Source organism: Megalopta genalis, chromosome 15, assembly GCF_051020955.1.
Source record: "Megalopta genalis isolate 19385.01 chromosome 15, iyMegGena1_principal, whole genome shotgun sequence".
Taxonomy (NCBI): domain Eukaryota; kingdom Metazoa; phylum Arthropoda; class Insecta; order Hymenoptera; family Halictidae; genus Megalopta; species Megalopta genalis.
The window spans coordinates 5,920,539-5,939,664 of NC_135027.1; the positions used below are offsets into that span (position 1 = coordinate 5,920,539).

Sequence of the window (19,126 nt, forward strand, 5' to 3'; positions counted from 1 at the left end):
CGATGTTGTGCGTCGCAATTATTGCGAAATACGTACAAGAAGCTAAAGACGATAAGGAGCCCTCGGAGTTGCCCTCGCCTTCGTACGCGTAATGCCTGACATCGTCGAACGGATTCGTGTCGGGGTCTTTGTCGCAACTTTCCTTCTTGCCGTCCAGGAAACCGCATATGTCCGGCACCTCGTCGGGAGCTTCGATAAGAGAATAGATCGTTTAAGCGGACATTGATCGTCAACCAAAAGGAACAGGAAGAGAAACGGGCTTACCTCTGCCCGACACTATCTTCGAATCGATCGGAGGGGCATCGTAAATGGTTCGCAGAACGTTTAAATCGTAGCCCGTATCAACCTCGCCACCTCCCTCGTCCTCGTAATTGATTATGTTTTCTCGAATATCGTCCATGTCTTTGTAGAGGTCGTCTGTCTTGCGCCTATGTACCACCACCGCGAGCAATAAGATCAACAAAAACGCGATGCAGACCAAAATCGCGACCAAAAAGTTGGTATCGATTCCGAAGGAGACCGCCTTGGCCATTCCATGGTTGCAGCCTGGGTCCGCGTTCCTCGACAGCGAGGGCATACCCAGATTGTAGGTCTGAAACGTGTGAGAATCGTTAGGCGAATCGGTGAAAGATCGTACGATAAACGAGAACGTGCACGAGAAATACCACGGGGGATAATCAAATTCGGGACATTACGTTTCCGTTGAAAGTCATGTTGCGTATACACCCGGTGAATCCTTTCTCGGTCGGCTTGTAGTCCCATTGGAGCTGCGAAGAGAGCAGCGCGAGGTTGCTCAGAGTTCCTCCGATCTGCATCGGACCGTTCACGTTCAGAAATTCGTTGGTACCTTGCGGCGCGGTTAAACTCATGCAGGCCGTTATCCCGCAGTTATCCACCGTCAACTCGATCACCTGGAGAACAGATGGAGAGACGAGCATGAGTCGCTGCGCGGAAAGAATACCGCGAGTCGCTTACGTTCTTGTTCCAGAAAACGTCTATCCTATGGCTCTTGCCGTCCGTGAGCAGGATCTGCTTCTGATCGAGACGTGCAGTTCCCGAGCCGTAGTCGACGTACAGAACCGCGTATCCTTGCTGCAGCTCGAGCGACATAAAATCTTGAATGCCAACTTTGGGGCTGTACGTGATCGGACCAAAGTAAAACACCAAACCGTTGTCGACATGGGGTGTGATCTCAAGACCTGTTTACGATGGGATAGGATAAAGACAAAGTCAAATACGAAGAAGAAGAAGAACAAGACAAGATCGATGATATATACCCAAGTGGGACTCGTCGCAAGCTTGACCAGGCGGAGGCATCACGGCCCAACCGTCGCCGTGGAAACCTATGCCAAGGACTTCGCACCTGGGACCCTCGAAAGCAGGTGGACACTCGCATCGTTCCGCGAACGGGGTACCACCGTTCAGGCAAACGATCGGCTCCGCCACGTGGCAGGTGCACTGTGGATCCACCACCGCTCGGACACCGACGAACGAGCTGGTGTTCGTGTAGACAGCGTAGGGGATTGTGCTGGCGTTTAAGTAACTCCGACAGGAATCGTTGCAATGCTGTTTCTCGAAGAGACATTCGTCGATGTTGACCAGCAAAATGTCTGTCCTGAGCTCCCTTTCGATCTCCTTCGAATGCTGAGCCAGAATCGTGTTGAGCTTCTCAGAAGCAAAGTAAGGACTACCGTGAGCGGCGAATCGCACGTCGAGCAGGCTCCTGTTGTTGTGGTGCGGCGAATGGAGCACAGTGAACACGTCAACATTTTCGACCGACGCGTTCAACATGTTCGCGATCCTCTCCTGGAAGACCTCCTTCTTGCTGACGCCGTACTCATCGGGCTCGACGAACTGCTCTGCGGTGATTCCGTAGAAACGGACGGACCCAGATCTAGTAACGGCCTCTTCGGGCAGCTCCTTCACGGTAACGTTCACGTACGCGGACACCTGATGGCGTTTGATGCGCAGGCTGTGTTCGGTCACGAGAAACTTGAGGACGAAAGTGTCGTTCGAGGTGCCTGACAGCAATGTAATCATCCCCGTATCCTGATTCAGATCGAACCCGTCGTGCGGCGGGTCCCAGGCAAAGTGTTTGTCCGGCAAGTCCCAATCGTCTGCGTCTTTCACGTAGACCCGTCCAATCTCGGTGTTGGGCGCCTCGCCTTTGTAGTTGTAGACGAATATGGAGCTGGAACCCTCGGACATCGGATTGTCGTTTTCGTCGCCGATGATCACGGTCAAGGTAGACGTGCCTGTCATGGTTGGCTGTCCTTGATCGGTGATCGCGATTGGGATATCATAACTCTTACGTTGTTCGCGGTCGAATCGAACCAGGGCGTACAGATCGGCGCTGCGAATCTCGAATTTCTCGAGAATCTCGTCGTCCGCGGTGCTCGTATCGATGCTAAAATTGAACGGCGGCCCGTTCTCGTCGGAGTCATAGTCACGGGCCTTCAACTCCGTGATCCGGCCGGGATCCCTGTTCTCTTCCCAGATCACGGGATAGGGCATGTCGAGGAAAGGAGCGTTGTCGTTGATATCGATCAGCGTGATGTTGACCAGCACTGGGCTCTTCAGCGCGTTTGGAGATCCGTCGTCGTCTACGGCCATCACGAGCACTGTCCACATCGAGTAGCCGTGCGGGGAGTCCCGGTCCAACGGTTTCTTCAGCTTCAGGCAACCGGTCTTGTCGATCTCGATCAGTGGCTGCTGATCTTCCTTCACTATGGAGTACGCGATGTGCTGATCGGCGCTTCGGTTCTTGATGTCAGGATCGTAGGCGACCACGGTGGTGATGCAACCTGCGTACGGAAACCAATTAATACCGTAGGGATCAACGGATCAACGAGCGGGTAGGGGAAACGATAGACACCAGAAATCGGACACCTACCTTCGACCAATTTCTCCTCCTCGATGGTCGGATTCCTTTCAAAGTTCCCAAACACCGGTCGATTGTCGTTCACGTTCTCGATGAAGATCTTCACCAGAGCGGTGTCGTTGTACAGGCCGTCGAACGCTCTAACCGTCAGATTGTACTGCGTGATCTTCTCGTAATCCAGCAAGTTCTTCACGCGGATCTTGCCGGTGGTCTCCTCGATGAGGAAGCTGTCGTCGGTGTTGCCGAATATGATGCTGTAGGTAACCGGACTGGCCGTGTCCGAATCGACGGCCTTCACCTCGGTGACCACTTCGTTCTGATTGGCGTCCTCGTTGATCGGGTTGGTCAAGTATACCGCTTTGTCGAAGTGAGGCGCGTTATCGTTCTTGTCCGCGATTTCAATGCGAAACACTTGCTGGCCCTTGTTGTGCTCGCCGGTCTGGAATAGCGAGCTGGGAGAATTATCGATCGCGATCACCTTAACGTTGTACGTGTCCTCTTTCTCTCTGTCGAAAGTCGTCAGCGTGGTGATGTTCCCGGTGTATTTGTCGATGGCGAACAGATCTTTAAAGTTGTCGAGCTCGTAAGTGACCTGCCGATGAAAACAACGAAGGTTCAAGCACCGTTGACACCTTCTAGAGTCTAAAGTCTAGAAGTCTCGAGTCTCGAGAGTCTAACAAAGAGTATATATAACACTACGCGTACCTGATTGTTGGCGGACGTCCCATCCGCGTCGATCGCGCGGACCTGCATCACCGGCACTCCCGCCGGTTCGTTCTCGAGCACGCTGCCTTTCTTTATCTCACGAAACGCCGGGATGTTGTCGTTGACGTCCTCCACCTCGATCTCGATCACCGTCTCAGCGGCCAGCTGATACTTGTTCTGCACTCGCACGATCAACGAGTAAATCCTGTTGCTTTCGTAGTCGAGACGCTGGGCGAGCTTGATGTCCGCCACGTTTTTGTTCTGAATGATTCTGAACGACCGAAACAGCGAAAATTGTAAAAAACGAAGAGACACCGAGCAGTGTCGATCGGTCGAGCACAGACTCGGGTAACGGATAAAAGGTAGAGTACAGCATCGCGCTTACCTAAACGTATTCGCTTTGTTGGTCTGCTCTGTTCTACCGTTGACCAGCATGAAAAGGAGGCTGGTATCGTTGAGGGTATTCGAGACAGCCGTCAGCCTCTCGATGCTCCGATCGAAGTCGCTAAAGTTCTCCTTGAGCAGGATCGGTCCCGGCGGCCTCTGCATGAAAGTCGGAGCCTTCTTGTGCGACTCGACCACCCGTATGTCCAGGTCGATCACGTTCGATTTCGGATTCTCGCCTTGATCCATCGCGGTAGCGGTCATGCTGAACTTGTAGTCGGGACTTCTCTGCAAGGGACGCATCGTTCGGTTCTGGCCGACTCGGTTCGCGACGATCGGGAACTGTTTTTTCGATACTCACGTCGATGGTCTTGTTCAAGAATATCACTCCTGTTCGGCTGTCTATCCGGAAGTAGACCCCGTCCTCTTTCTTCTTTGGCGACAGACTGTAGTGGACGACCGAATTGTTACCGTCGTCGATGTCCGTGGCCGAGACTCTCATCACCTCGCTGCTCAACGGCAAGTCTTGCGGTACCGATTCGGTGTACGCCTACGCGTCGTCCACGGATTGCGGAAACAAGTTAGAATTTTGAATTGCTCGGGAGCAAGGATCGCACGTTTACGTTTATGTTTACATGTGCATGCATACACGCGGACTCGCGATCGCGATCGACCGTTGGAACGGCTCGGAATCTCGCTGTTACTCTCGCTGCTCTCCGCTTTCTGCTTTTCTGCGCTCTCTCTCTCTCTCTCTCTCTCTCTCTCTCTCTCTTTCTCTCTCTGGTCGAGCGACGCGTGCGAAGCGATTACTGGAGCAGAGATCGTGGAGAAGAATAACTTGCGCGTGCATTCCATACATGAACTACTAGACTCGGAAGGAAGGTAGATGGACGCGCGCGCGAACAAGCTCCGCGATGCGATCGGCAAGATCTCGCTGCTACCCTTGTCTCTCGCACCCCTTGCGTCCCTATGCTCCCGCGCGTTCACGACAGCTTTCGATCGTGCCGCTCGAATCGCGCGATTTCGTCGATGGATATGGTGAAACAGAAAAGAACAATGACACGTATGCATGCGTCTACATATTCGTTATGTATGACAGTGTACGCGATCGAATTTACACTCGCATTCGGCATTCGGCATTCAGCATTCCAAGAAAAAACAAAGATCGAACAACTGCAATCGCACCGCAAATGACAAGACCAACCTTCCACACGTATCCACGGAAGACCTGGGTATGGAGAAAGAAAGAAGATCCAAGCAAAAGGTGGTTAGTGGCGGAATAGTGTAAATGTATCGGTCGCGGGGACGCTCGGTTGGTTCGGTTTGGTTCGTGGGGGTGAGACTGGGAAGATGAACAGAACTGATCGAGGCTGATCGAAGCTGGCAAACCACCGACGGAGGGTAAATCAGAGGATGAAATGTAGCATTCGGTCGGTACACCCGGCTTGTCCCACGAAACCAACGAATCCGACCGATCCGTGGAGGCGATTGTTGACTGTTGGTCGTCGTCAGAAGGGACTCGAAAGGCTTACCACTTTGTCGAATACCGGAGCGTTGTCGTTCACGTCTTCTATCGTTACTTTGAACGTGCAGACGTCGTCGAGCTGAGGCTTCCCGTTATCGGTCGCCAGTATCGTCAGGTACGCTTCCTTTTCACGAGCGGGCTCGTCTCTGTCCAACATCTGCGTCGTCCTGATCAACCCTGTCTTGTTGTCGATCTTGAATTTCAGCTTCTCGCCGTGAGCGACCACGAAGCTGTACGTGATGGTGCCTGCAAATCGGAAACGTTAGCCGGATTGGAAAACGCCGAACGCAAAGTGGTCTGGGAATTCGTTTTCAGTCGCTTAACCCCTTGACATACAATGATGAGTCGGGGTCGTCGTTCATTTCGCATGTGTCACCGTAAACTTCGACGAGACTAAACTCGTCAAGAGCTGTTTTCGACGGACGGCGTGTAGTATATTATTAGATTACTCAGTTGCCTTCGCCCGGGCGTCGATTCTGGTTTGTTTACAATGTGCTCAAGATGCCTCACCCACCCACCTTCGCGACAGTACCAACAACGATGTTGCATCCACAAATCAGTAACACAAATTTCAAAATAAAACATTCTCTTTTTTAGCTTGCACGTAACTGTTCAGTTGAGCCAAATTAAATAGTAATTTCCGGACGAATCAAATTTCGTTTTATTTGTAAGTCAAGGGGTTAAATTATTTTAGCGTTGTTCCAAAGTTAGAGGTAGGTCGTTTAATTCGGGTCGACAAGAGCTAGAATATTATCAAGTTAGAAATATTGTATTAACGCTTAAAAAGAACGACGTAACCAGTATTTTTGATAAAAAGAAATTTCTGCTTGGAAGAGCTTTTACATTTGAATATGTAGACAAGTGAATACTGGAATGGATACTAAATTAAAATTGCAAAGCGGTTGGCAATTTAAACAAAAATTACATTTTAATAAAATTAAGGGACCGTAATGGATTACGTAAATTAAATAATTAACGTTATATATAATAATATAATAATTACGTTAATAATAATAATATAAATATAAAAATATAATAATAATAATATAAATATAAATAATAATATAAATAATTACGTTATTTTACGTAAATTAAATTTTCAGTAATTCTCTCATCCACATATGGATAACGAGGCAATCAAAATGTTAATAATGTAATTCTAATATATTTTTGTAATGGTACAATCATGATAAACTTCATTCATAATATAAACACGATGGATTTTGTTAATAATACGATTACGATACATATTTTGATAGCGTAATTCTGATATTTTTGGAATGGTGCAATTACACACGATGTACTTTATTAATAATATAAACACGATAGATTTTGTTAATAATACAATTACGATACATATTTTAATATGGTGCAATTATGATAATAGAATTGTGATACATGTTTTTAAAACACTGCGTTGAAAGCGTTAATATCATCGATTTTGTGGTTCCAAGAAATTGTCAACACATAGAAACAGAATTTTGTACAAATACGAAGCTTGAAGAATTGAATTTTGGTTAGTTATTGTTTCCAAGACCATCGTCGGGCTTTCGGAATCGGAAGGCTACGAACGAGTGTGTCTTACCTCCATCCTCGGGACGATCCCTGTCCTCGGCGTGCACCTTCACCACCACGGTGCCCGCCGGCTCTTCCTCTTTCACGACCGGCGCATAGTGCGAGCAGTTCGAAAACACGGGCTTGTGATTGTGATTCTCCTCGCCCTGCGGCATCTAAAAAAAAAGAAAAAGAAAAAACGAGACCATCATAGAGACGGTTCCATCGATGCCGTGCCGTCTCTCTATCAGGAATTCAACGGCAGAAGGATCGTTCGAAAGACTTCGCGGGGCGACGCGACACCGAAACCTAGAGAAATCGTGAAACGGCTCGGCGTAGTGGCTGGAGAGAAGAGGAACTGTCGCTGGTACAGAATAAGAATAAGAAACGAGAGAAGAAAGCGGTCGTTCCGAGGGTGAGAAATCGAATCAAGAGGGATCCGGGAAGCACTCACAGTTAATTCCTCTTCGGTGGAGAACTGCGATCTCGCATCCAGGTGCCTCGAATGCCTCAATCTCGTTGCATCCGCTGAAACAGAAAGGAGACGGGGTATTCGTTAGAATCTTTTTCCCGTCCGAGTACGTGCCTAGCGACGATTCGCAGGCCAACAGGCAGCGGCTTCGCGAGCTGCACGTGTACAATGTACAAGCACATGCGCGTATAATGCATTTTCTCGGCGACCCTGTTCGCCCTTGCTATCCGCGAGCGTGCAAACGATTCGCCGGTGGCTTTCGATTTATGAGAAGCGCGACGTCGCGGCGTCGCGACGTTTTATAATTGTCCGGGATCGCTTCTGCCCGTTGGACGCGACACCCGCGATATTCCTTACGAAATTTCGGCGTTGTCGAGCAAACACGAGCAGAGAAACAGGGGCGCGCGAATGCGTGTTGGGCAGGGGTGCGCGGCCGACACGCGATATTCGATCGAAAAAGCTCAAGCAGAACATCCATTAGCAAAATTTCAGTTAATACGGTGTTGTTAATAGCTGATCGTGTCTATCTCGTCGGTGCAACGAGGGAAGAGTAATTGGCAATTAATACGTCGATGATGGACATTGGACGCGCGTGTCGATAACTCGCGTTGCGGGGGAAAAAGCAACATTCGAGCTCGGACATGCATGTCGTTGCGGCGCGGCGTCGCGTCGCTGGTCGCAAACGACCAACACCCATCCACGCGGCTAACCTACTTTTTCGATCGCGTCCGACCGAGATCGCGAGATCGTCCGGAAATCGCGGTTGCGCGAAAGAGTACGGGAAACGTCTCGGGGAATAGAAAAGAATGCCGAGGAAGCGTGTAATCGCGCTTGCGATCTGGCTTGCGAGAGAGTCGAGAGAGAGAGCCGGGCGAGGTTTGGTTGAACGCGGTCGAACTGGTTTTCCGACCTGGGGTTCGCCGTTCCCGGCCGGGTTCCTCGGTTCGGCCCGTTCTCCTCCTCGATAATGCTCTTAACGCGATTACGCCGTGTACTCTGTACTCCGGTTCGATCGCGCTTAAGATACGTTTGCCGTGCATAACCGGCGACGTCTTCGAAACTGTGCTCGTTTCCTCTGCCGGAGGAAAACGTCGGCTGCAATCTGCGAGCCATGGGAATGGAAGAGAATGGAAGAGAAGATGAACGCGATCCCGCTGACGCGCGCCCCGCCTCACCTCGCCACGGCCTCTGTACTTTACAAGGCCGATCGGACGTGGTTCGTTGGCTGACGCGGGACAGGCACGAATAGTATTACGGTACGGGAACGAGCAACCAAAGGGAGACGAGTCGGGGTCCAAAATGGGGATCAAAATGGAGACCAAAAGGAGCAACCGAAAGGAAAGAAGGCGAGCCGAGAGAGAGAGAGAGAGAGAGAGAGAGAGAGAGAGAGAGTCCCTTGGCCTCTCGCGTGACTCGTGACTTCGCGAGACAGTTTCTCCTCGATTCGCGTGGTTCGTCGCAATGTCGCGTCGCGCCCCGAGAAACCCTCGAAAGGAATCGGCCGCGTTGTCGCGTGTTCGTCGGACGTTATCGCGGATACGAATTATACGAATATGGGCGCGAGCGTGGCTCCGTCTCTCTCCTTCTCACGCGAAAGGAATCCACGAATCGAGTCCAATCGAATCGAAAAGACCGTACGCCGCTACGGTCGATGGAACGAAAATAAGAGAGGACGAACCGAAGAAGAAAAAAGGAGACGGGGTTCGTTCGGCGAGGTTCGTCGTATCGACGACGGCGAAGTATATATCGACGCGTTCTCCCTTTTAATCCCGCGACTACTGGTCGAGTACCGGGCGCTTCACCCTTTTCTCTTTCACCGTCTGCAGTTTGTTCGTCCGCTCGTCCGTTCGTTCGGTTACGCTCTCGTTACACCGTTCCCACCGTTAATTGCCAAAGAAACCAACGACGTCAAAGGGAGCTCCGGTTGCTCCTTCTTATTAGCGTCGAGAGGGGCTTCGCTCTCCGCCTCCCGCGCCCGCTTCTGGCCGCGCTACTGGCCCCGCACCTCGTCCTCCGTAGCATCGCGTCGCCCCGGATCGGTTCTCGGCGAACGTTCGAACGCGGGTCACGGGTCGCGGCACCGTGCACGACCGAATCTCGATCGCCAAGTTTCCCTCGACCAAACGTTCCGCACCCTGGACCGCGCGCGAACGTTGGAATCGGCGTCGCGTTTCGACTCCGAATTTTTTTGGAAGCGCCCACAGCCCGCGAGCCCCGGGCCACCTGTTGCCGAAACGTTGCAAAACTCTTTGCTTATCCGACCTCGCGTCTCGTTTCTGTTTCTATCGCGGCGGCACGGCCAGCGATGCGAGCTCGGATATTCGTTGAACTTCCTCTCGAATAAGCATCCCCGTTTATTCGGTGCGGACTCGAACGTAGACGAAAGTAAAAGTTAGACGTCGAGAAGCGGGGCAACCCGGCCGAAAGCGTTTCGTTCCCCTGCTCTTCGTTCTCGCCGCGTCAGGCAGAGCAATTTCGTTCGCTCTTCGGCCACGTGTCCCTAATTACTCCGACAGAATCGGTTCGTTTCAACGACCACGTAACCCTCCGAGAACGCCCAGGAGGGTGCGGAGTCGCGTTCCATTCCGTCCAACCCCGTTTCCCGCTACATTTTTCGTCGAATCTATCCGGCAGTTTCCCCGGACCTTCTTCGCAATAGGGGAGAAGAACTGTCACGAATGGGACGCATTTGTTTAACACGTTGAATGCCACGCCGGTTTTACAGAAATTGCCCGTGGCGCCACGATGAATTTTCTTTTATGCGATACATACAATGTCGAAATATTATCTGCAATAGATAAGTTACGGTGTATAACCATGTTTGACATGTTAATTGCGACAGGGGTCGCTGTTTGAATCGACGATGGTAATAATACCAAATTTTAGATATTGACATTTGTTTGAAATTATATATATTTCTATCAATTTGGGCGCGCCGGTCACCGGTGACCCCCGTGGCATTCAACGTGTTAATACAAGACAACAAAATACTAAACGACCTGTTCAAAATTCGAGTTTGAAACATTTGAAAGATCAGTTCTTTTATTGTAAGAATGCATATATGTAGTGTAATTGAGTTTTTTCTACATTTACTTGCTTTGTCTTTAATCTTTTTAACCCTTTGGAGTCTATCAGAACATATGTGTTCCATCTATGTATTTCGTACGACTAATGGGAGAAATGAATCCTGTTTTTCTACAATATACGAATATACCTGTTTTAGAATGCATACCATGCACATATTTATTTACATGTAATTACATAACCTCTCAGTTTGGTGGTGAAAGCACATCTTTGTTTATATGTAACCGCATAACCTCTTAGTTTGGTGGTGAAGTCGGGCCAATACTAATAAAACCAACATTTCTTGTTATTATCATCTACATGTACGTAAAACTTGACTTCAGATATAACTCAAATTAACGAAAAATAAGTCAGATTCCAAAGGGTTAAACAATGCATTTTGTCCCATTCAGCAATTGGTATCGAATGGGACAGGCGTATTTATGAATAGGATGGTGTAACAAAATTACAGTAATCTCGGTATTATTCTTATAAGTATTGTTTTTTTTCTGAAATAAATCTTCTTTACATCTTTGCAAGAACAGTTTTCCAGTGGTTTTCAAAATAATTAGGAAGACAATCTTCTTTACTTTCAAACTTGAAAAGATCTATTGTCTCTCATAATTACGTATTAACTCTTTGAGGCACAGGATTTCAGAAAGTAAAATAGACCCATGTTGCACAGAAATTGTATCGCGTTTTAAATTAAACAAAATTGCCGTATTTTTATTAGCAAAAGAATCGCATAATATAAAAACAAAAATATAATAATTCAATTCAATTTGTTGTTATAGGGTGCGACTCAAATAGTCCCATCGTGCCACATGGGTTCATGAATGCGCATGCAGCTATTGCAATATTTCAAGATGGGTCTTGTGGCGGACCAGACATAAAAAGACACGTCCTTCAAAAACGGGGTGTGCATATGCCTTTTTCGGGTTTTCCCGACGCAAGGCGTACACACCGCAATAAAACAATAAAAACGTTGGGACACAGCTTCGGACCATAGGTCCCGGATCACCCCGGTCGGAAAATCTTCGGGAAAGGCCTTTCCCAAGGACTTTCCCTTACCAATTTCAATACGTTCTCCCCAATAAATACGAGGACCTCTCGACCGGGAGACGTCAGTTAGCAAGTTTTCCTCCGACTCTCAACGTGTTCACATTTCTGTCTCATCCGTCACTCGTTTACCTTTACCTTCTACACACTGTACCTCATCGCCTTTTGTTACAAGTTATATTAAAGTTCTCGTTATATAAAAACCAAAAAAACTCTCTCGGATTATTTTATATAAACCGTCGCAGTAACCCCTGCGACAAAGACTAAAAATGTCGATGCATTGCCATGCATCGAAAAGATGGGACTGATTTTGAATCCCACCCTGCCCCAAAGAATTAACTGGTAGCGACTTCCAATTACAAGTGATTAGATACACTTAACACAGTTACGCAGTATGTATAACTTAGTTACGGAATGATTCGCAAATTTTCGTGACAATGGTAACGTCCCATCCAATATTCATTCTTGGTCGTTCTCCCCTACGTGTTTGCCGTTCGATTAGACGACCGTCCGATGGGGGCGGAGAGGCGCGTAGGCGAGCCAAATCGGCCGAGAAGCATCGGTTTCCCGAGCCTCTTTCCCGGTCCCAGAGATCCTCGAGGTACGGAAAAAGCCTTCGTTTGCCAGATTTTACCCAGTTTACGGGCAACGAACTCCTCCCGGTTCAGTTTCACCGCCAAAGGATTACCACGCGGATTTAGATTACGTTAAGTAGCTTAGGTCTTCGCCGGGTACTTCTGACCGAACGCCACGGCAGCTCGCAAACTGGTAAGAGCCGCGTACTTTCCAAGTAATATCGGACTGGTCGCGAGCGGCCGTCGCTGACGTCGCCGTTCCCGTCGCAGGCCGATCGTCTTTAACGAAATAATCCCCGCATTCCGTTCGTGTCGTGCCGAGGAGACGCGAGTTCGTCGAACTCGCTCGAACCAGTGTTTTCCCGCGGGGCCGTTCGCCAATCGCGACGGCCCCTTGGACGTTGGACGTCGGGCGCGGAATGCGAGCGCTTTTCCACGGTTTTCAGAGAGCGGCGCGCGTTCAAAGAGCGGGGGTCAACGGTTGGCACGCGCGACTCCCGGGTCGAGTCGTTGGACTCGGCGGTTTCGTTACAGCGAATTCCGTGGGATCTAGGGAACGACGGAATTCGATTCTTCTCCGCTCAGGAGAAGTATACATACTGGGCTTCGGTGGCTGAACGACGAAAAAAAAAAAGAAGACGCGGTCCGACGATATGGACACACCGACAGGTTAATCGGTGTCTGAAGGCAGGAAGCAGCAGACAGGAGGCACGAGGTGAAAGGAAAAGGTAAATGGTTCGCAACAAAGGTTTAATAACACCGCATAGGACATTCCTTTTGTACTTGCCGGGCTGGTACGCCGGTAGAGATCAGCCATATCGGAGGTAACGTTTTCATCAAGCTTTTACGGTCGGTCGTTGCATATTGTATCGCGTCTCCCGTTCTCGTTTGAAAACCGGAGGAAAGAGTGACGCGCGCGCGCGCGCGCGGCGTACCCGCATGCGAATGAAAACGCGACTCTCGCGCGAGAACCTACGAGTTTATCCTCGAGTGCATATTCGCGAGATTAAACTACGAACGGCGGCGTGCGGCCACGCGACGACTGCCAGCCACCTGCAGCGTCCGCTTCTCTTTCAGAATGCTTAATTCCTCGTTCGGTTTCTCTTTGGAGCCGGCTCGGAGCCGATTCGCGCATCCGTCGATGGATGCGCTCAGCGTTCGCGCGAGATGGCTTGAAAACTGTAACCGACGACGCCCGGGCTCGCTGGGGTTGCATAGAAAAGGCGACCGAATCACAGGGCCGTGCCGAGCCGAGAGTTCGCGGTTAATTACAGGCCAAGAGTTACGCGACTCCGTCTACTTTTCCGTCGACGGGCATAAAAGCCGACGACAAAGGTACGAGACCCGCTGACGTCCGTCGGAAACTCCAGGCCGTCGCGCGTTCCTCCCGGTCCCTCGATTCGCTCCCCCGAGTCGGCTCCTCGCAAACTCGAAACGCGAGAATCCTCGAGAAGATCATGAAAAGCTCGACCATCCGAGCTCCGTGGATTCGGGTTCTCTCGTCTGCCGCTTCGTTCGATTCGCAGTTTACACCATCGTCTCGATCGCAAACCTTACGTTACGGTAAACATTGGCAACGCAAACTTCCTCGAAACTCCGAAGAGAACTGGGAACCCGGAACGCGACGGCCATGTTTGATTCGCAGGCCGCGGTGGCGGCAGAAAACCGGAAGTCTTTGACGGCTATGCCCACGCATTTGCAGAGTCGCGCGAACGATTAACGGGGGGAGTTTCGATGACGCGGATCGTCTCTTGGAAGGGAGCAATCCCCGCCAATCGTACAGTCGCGCGATTCGGGGCGTTCCGTTTCCGGTCGATAAGAAATCGAAGGGAGAAGCGAAGAACCATTTTGTTCACCGTGAAATCATATTGACCTATGTGCGCTGTCGGCTGTTTCCGTTTCTGCGGCACCCTTGATTTGTTCAATAATTGCTAGCCTTTGTTTAAACGCGTTCCGCTCTTATCGCAACATAAAAATTGTCGCAACCTATCATATTTATATATTTTATACTACTTTTTTTAAAAATATATTACATATATTTTGTATATTTTATATTACATATTTTTTATATTATATATATTTTATATTACATATTTTTTATATTATATATATTCTACATTACATATATTTTATATTATATATTTACATATTGTTTATATTATATATATTCTATATTACATATTTACATGTTTTTAAATTACATACATATCATGTTTATATGTATATTTAAATTCATAGTAAATTTAACCCGTCTCATTTCTCCCACAACTACGATCCTATTGTTAGCGTACTAAGCACGCCTATCACTCGAGTACGGAAGAACCACTGTGGATTTGCTCTTTTTATTCGAAACCATAAATGGCATAATTGATTGTTCACCCATATTGGAACTTTCTCAACTGGAATTATTACCATCCAAAGTCACTGCGTACCATTGAACTTCTTCAGGTCGACAGAAGCAAAACCTCGCTAGCGTAGGAGAAAATGAGTCGACTGATTGGATAGATCGGGACCGGGATTCGAACCCGGATCTTACGTTTACTAAGCGACTGCTTTAAGCAATTAAGCTATCTCGGCTGACCGGCAACTCATCCTCTCCTCGTCCTCGTAAACATCTTGGAAATGCCGATTCCTATACTAGAGTGTCAAAATTGAATATCTAGAATAGTTAGAACTACGAACGAATTAAGAGTGACCATTTTGATGCCTTCAATATTTCTCCGGCGTCATTTTTATTAATATTAATATTAATAATAATAATAACAACAACAACGATAAATTATATATTATACTGTAACACACAATATACATACTCGTAATTACCGTGCATTATGTAACAGCGAGTCTCTCTCGCTGATGTCAATGAACTATTATTATTATTATTATTATTATTATTATTATTATTATTATTATTATTATTATTGTTATTATTATAAGTTGGGGACGGGTTCCGGCTCGGTGGAGGAGGCCCGCGAGCAGAAACGGTCTCGCTCGTCCAACCACCCGCATATCTCGTATCTCCAACGTATCGCGCGGTCGGTTTTAGCGGAGCTATGCTCGTCCGAAAGTTTCGACAACGATTTCTCTCTTGCGCGAGGCAACGCGAGGCAACGCAAGCAACGAGATTCGCCCGTGTACACTGTTATTTCGTTGGTGAACAATTAGACCACAATAACGTGGCCCGTTTCGCTTTTACGCGTCACCGGCGTTACCCCGCCGGCTGTGACAATCCCTATTTCTCTCTTTCCCTCCGCCCCGGTCGCCCGATCCGACTTGACTCTGGCACTGGTTCTGTCGAGGATGCTACGAATCGCGCGAGAACGACAGATAAAGGGTGGAGGGAGGGAGACGACGCGGGGCGGCACACGCTGGGAACAGAGCAGAGATTTTATCGGACGCAAGAACAGGAAATTATTAGATCCCGTTGCGTGCCGCAACATTAGCGAGCCGCGGATGTTCGCGAAAGGCGGCTATTCCAAGACTCTGAAAACGATTCGACAGAATTAGTTGTTCTCGATATTCGTATGTTCCGAGTAATTCAATTCGATGGCGCAGCACGGAAATGGCTCGACCCCGGCCGCGGCTGCACCGTTTCGCGGGTCAAATGGTAAAGCGGCGGCAGTGATCGCGCCCCGACCGCCGACGCGGTCCATACGGCACGCCGAAAAATTCCATTTTCAATTTTGCGGCGCGACAAAGATTTGTCGTGAATATTGCGATCTCGTAAACCGACCACGCGCACGTACCGCGGGCAACATTGTCCCTGTAATTCAAAGAGATGTCGAACGATAAACGGCCCTTCCCCGGCCAACAATTCCACCGTTCTGTTCTGTCCTGTTTGCAATTTTTCGACACAATCCCCGCTCGTCCATTGTGAGCGCGGTTTCTCGGCGGCGAAAACAACGCGCGTACCAACGCCACGTTCTGGCAGGATATCGCGCGACGACAAAAACACTGTCGTCCGAACGGCCGAAATCTATCGGTCAATTCCAACAGTATCCATACAGAATGTCCCAAAATCATGGTACTTTCGAGAAATTGGAGATTACTGAGGTCATTCGGAGCAACTTTTTCCTTTACAAAAATTTTCTCCGAGGCATCGTTAACGAGTTATTAACGAAAAACAGTGACCAATGAGGGGCGAGAGCTCGACTGGCGCGAAGCGGCCCAACCAACGAGCGCGCGAAGCCCGATTCCGCTCATTGGCTCGGTCGCTTAGCGCCAAGCGAGCACGCCTCTCATTGGTCATTGTTTTTCAATAGCTCGATGCCTCGGAAAAAATTTTTGTGAAGAAAAAAGTTACTTCAAATCGCATCAGGAACTCGTCATTTTCCGGAATTACCATAATTTTGGGACACCCTGTATATCGACTGACGCGTACTACAGTGTATTTGCGATTGGATTGATTACTTTTGAAGATGTCCTTACCGACGTCGGATTTCCTCTTTCTTATTGAAAATTGTTATGTAAAATATACAGGATGTCCCAAAATGATGATGTTTCCGAGAAATGAGGGATTCCTGAGGTCATTTGAAGTAACTTTTTCCTTAGCGAAAATGCAATCTGCGGCTTCGTTTACGAGTTATTAACGAAAAACACTGACCAATAAGAGGCGAGATCAGGTGGCGCGAGACGGCCGAGCCAATGAGCGGAACCGGTCGCCGCGCGCCATCCGAGCTCGCCTTTCATTGGTCAGTGTTTTTCGTTAATAATTCGTTAACGATGTCTCGGAGAAAATTTTTGTAAAGGAAAAAGTTGTTTCGAATTACCTCCGGAATCTCTAATTTCCCGGACACTAATTTTAGGACGCCCTGTATAATAGCGGAAAATACGCGGAAGAGAAGACATGGTGCAGTAGCATAATTATACGTATAAAAATCGAAGAATCTTTTGTGAATTCCATCACCTTTACTGTCAATTACGACAAAATGATAATTAATCTGAACAAATGCGAAGAAAGTCTTTTTTCTCATTCTTTGCCCACCGATATATAATTCTTATAGTTTTCCATCCGTCTGTTCAATAAAATAGACTTTTTTTTGCACTGTGGGAATCAATAACTCCGCGAAATAATTAATTTCTTTAACAAAGACGTCACACTGTGCGGCGTTCATATGAACGTCCGGTACGAAAGCTCATAACTTCAAAGCAGATCAATTTTCGACCACAATGCCTTTAATAATTTGTCAAAGAAAATGCAAACCACGCATTGATTCATATAAAAAAAAATTATATGATTCTACAAAAAAATTCGTGTCACCTTTATTTTCTATCGAATGAAAACTTCAACGCAGATTTTCGGTAACACAATTTATTGTTCGTCGAATACCGGGTAACTTTTACCCGAAAGATTTTTTTCATTGCTTTCACGCTAGTGCCGGAAAATTCGTAGCGACCGCTTCGCATTGCAATGAGTCTGAGACCGGTTATGGCGGCGTATTTTATCACATCGCGCGCATAGTTTCGAGTAGATACGTAGCAGTGACTTTTTTAAATTTTGTCAACGGACAAAATTTAAGCGACAAGAAACGAACCAGTTTCAAACTCAAGCAATGCGAGCGACAAACGCGAGTCTGTCGAATCGCACGCATCGCCAACTTGTACGCGATCATAAGACGACTTTTGTTTCTCGTCGCGTTGGTCGGCGGTTGGGCGACGACGAATTTGTCGTTGGGCGACGTCCAGCTAGGACATAGCGTACGGGCTGGTGTCCATCTCGGAGCAAAACTTTCGACAGTTGCTCCCTAGTCTCGAACCGGTTTCGTATTGGTCGGAGCAGCTCTTCGCGGGTCACGTCGCCGTCACGTTAGATCCTAGCGGCAATATTTATATTAGCGTCGTAGTGGATTAGATAAAAAAATTCCGCGAGACGGAATAGCGACTCGAACCTGCTCCTAAATGGCTAAACAATTTGCGAGTATTCGCGAGAGCGACACGCGCGAGAAATTCTCAGATGGACCCGACTAAATACGGGCCAACGCGTTTGCTGATAATTTGCAGCGGTCGCTCAGCCGGCTTGACCGACAAGGTCTATGTACGAGAGGTGTACGAGAGGTGTTCGCGAACAGACCGACCGGCTATAGGTCAAAGAGTACTGGCACTGCGAGGGCGAGGGTGAGGGCGTAGGCAGAGGCAGAGGGGACGCAAGCTGCCGCGCCGTTGCGCGTTGCGTCACGAGCATTCGAATAGGCGTATGCTATGCAAATGGAATCAATTTGCGAGTCGCGGGGCGTCGTCGGTCCGTGGTCAGGATAGTCCCGTCCACCACCCGCTCCCTTTCAATTTGACCCCGTTTCCCCCTGACCCGACCTAATGGGCGTCTTCCCTGTGGAGAACGAGTTTACGCCGGCTCGCAGGAAAGACGTCGCCAAAGGTCCCGCTTGAAAAATCGAGGGAACGAACCGAACCGAAACGAACAGTGGCGGGGGTGAGAGGGAGCGGGGGCAAACGACCAGTCAGCGCAGCGGACGGTATGATTTAATATCGTAAAACAGACTGTTACGCAGGCTGCAACATCCCGCAGAATCTCGATTCGATTTAGGAAAACCGAAGGGGAACCGCTGCAGAACCGAAGGGGAGCACGAGGGGAGCCGAAAGGGAACCCCCGCCGATTGTCCCCGCGTCAGATGGGGTAGCAATATACTCCGAACGCAGTTGGACTCCGCGAGACGAACGAACGTCGCGCGCGTTCTCATCGAGCGAACGATTCGGAATTTTTCGAAAAGTTTGAAACGCGGATGGGATTGATCGGACGAAGAGCGGAGAGTGGAAAACAGGGGAAAAAAAAGAAGCTGCCGAATTGGTCCGGGAGGCATCGCGCCAACACCTATTTGCCCTCGTTTTGGAGAGCGATGAAAAACAATTTCAATCTGGCCAAGTAGAAAGTTTCAGCGGGATGCTTTCCGTGC

The 19,126-nt window shown here is 48.8% G+C and overlaps 1 protein-coding gene across 1 annotated transcript in view; it reads right to left on the minus strand.

Annotated features, from left to right (window-relative positions):
- The window catches only part of shg (DE-cadherin), a 42,727-nt gene that overhangs the window by 2,746 nt on the left and 20,855 nt on the right, over window positions 1–19,126 (minus strand). The window contains exons 2-13 of the mRNA XM_033468744.2: window positions 7,504–7,577; window positions 7,081–7,225; window positions 5,503–5,741; window positions 4,332–4,520; window positions 3,972–4,258; window positions 3,587–3,857; window positions 2,894–3,473; window positions 1,278–2,804; window positions 976–1,199; window positions 696–911; window positions 265–592; window positions 37–189 (exon numbers count right to left, since the gene is read on the minus strand). Coding sequence (XP_033324635.2) covers window positions 37–189; window positions 265–592; window positions 696–911; window positions 976–1,199; window positions 1,278–2,804; window positions 2,894–3,473; window positions 3,587–3,857; window positions 3,972–4,258; window positions 4,332–4,520; window positions 5,503–5,741; window positions 7,081–7,225; window positions 7,504–7,577 — 4,233 coding nt within the window. The remainder of the gene's footprint in view (window positions 1–36; window positions 190–264; window positions 593–695; window positions 912–975; window positions 1,200–1,277; window positions 2,805–2,893; window positions 3,474–3,586; window positions 3,858–3,971; window positions 4,259–4,331; window positions 4,521–5,502; window positions 5,742–7,080; window positions 7,226–7,503; window positions 7,578–19,126) is intronic.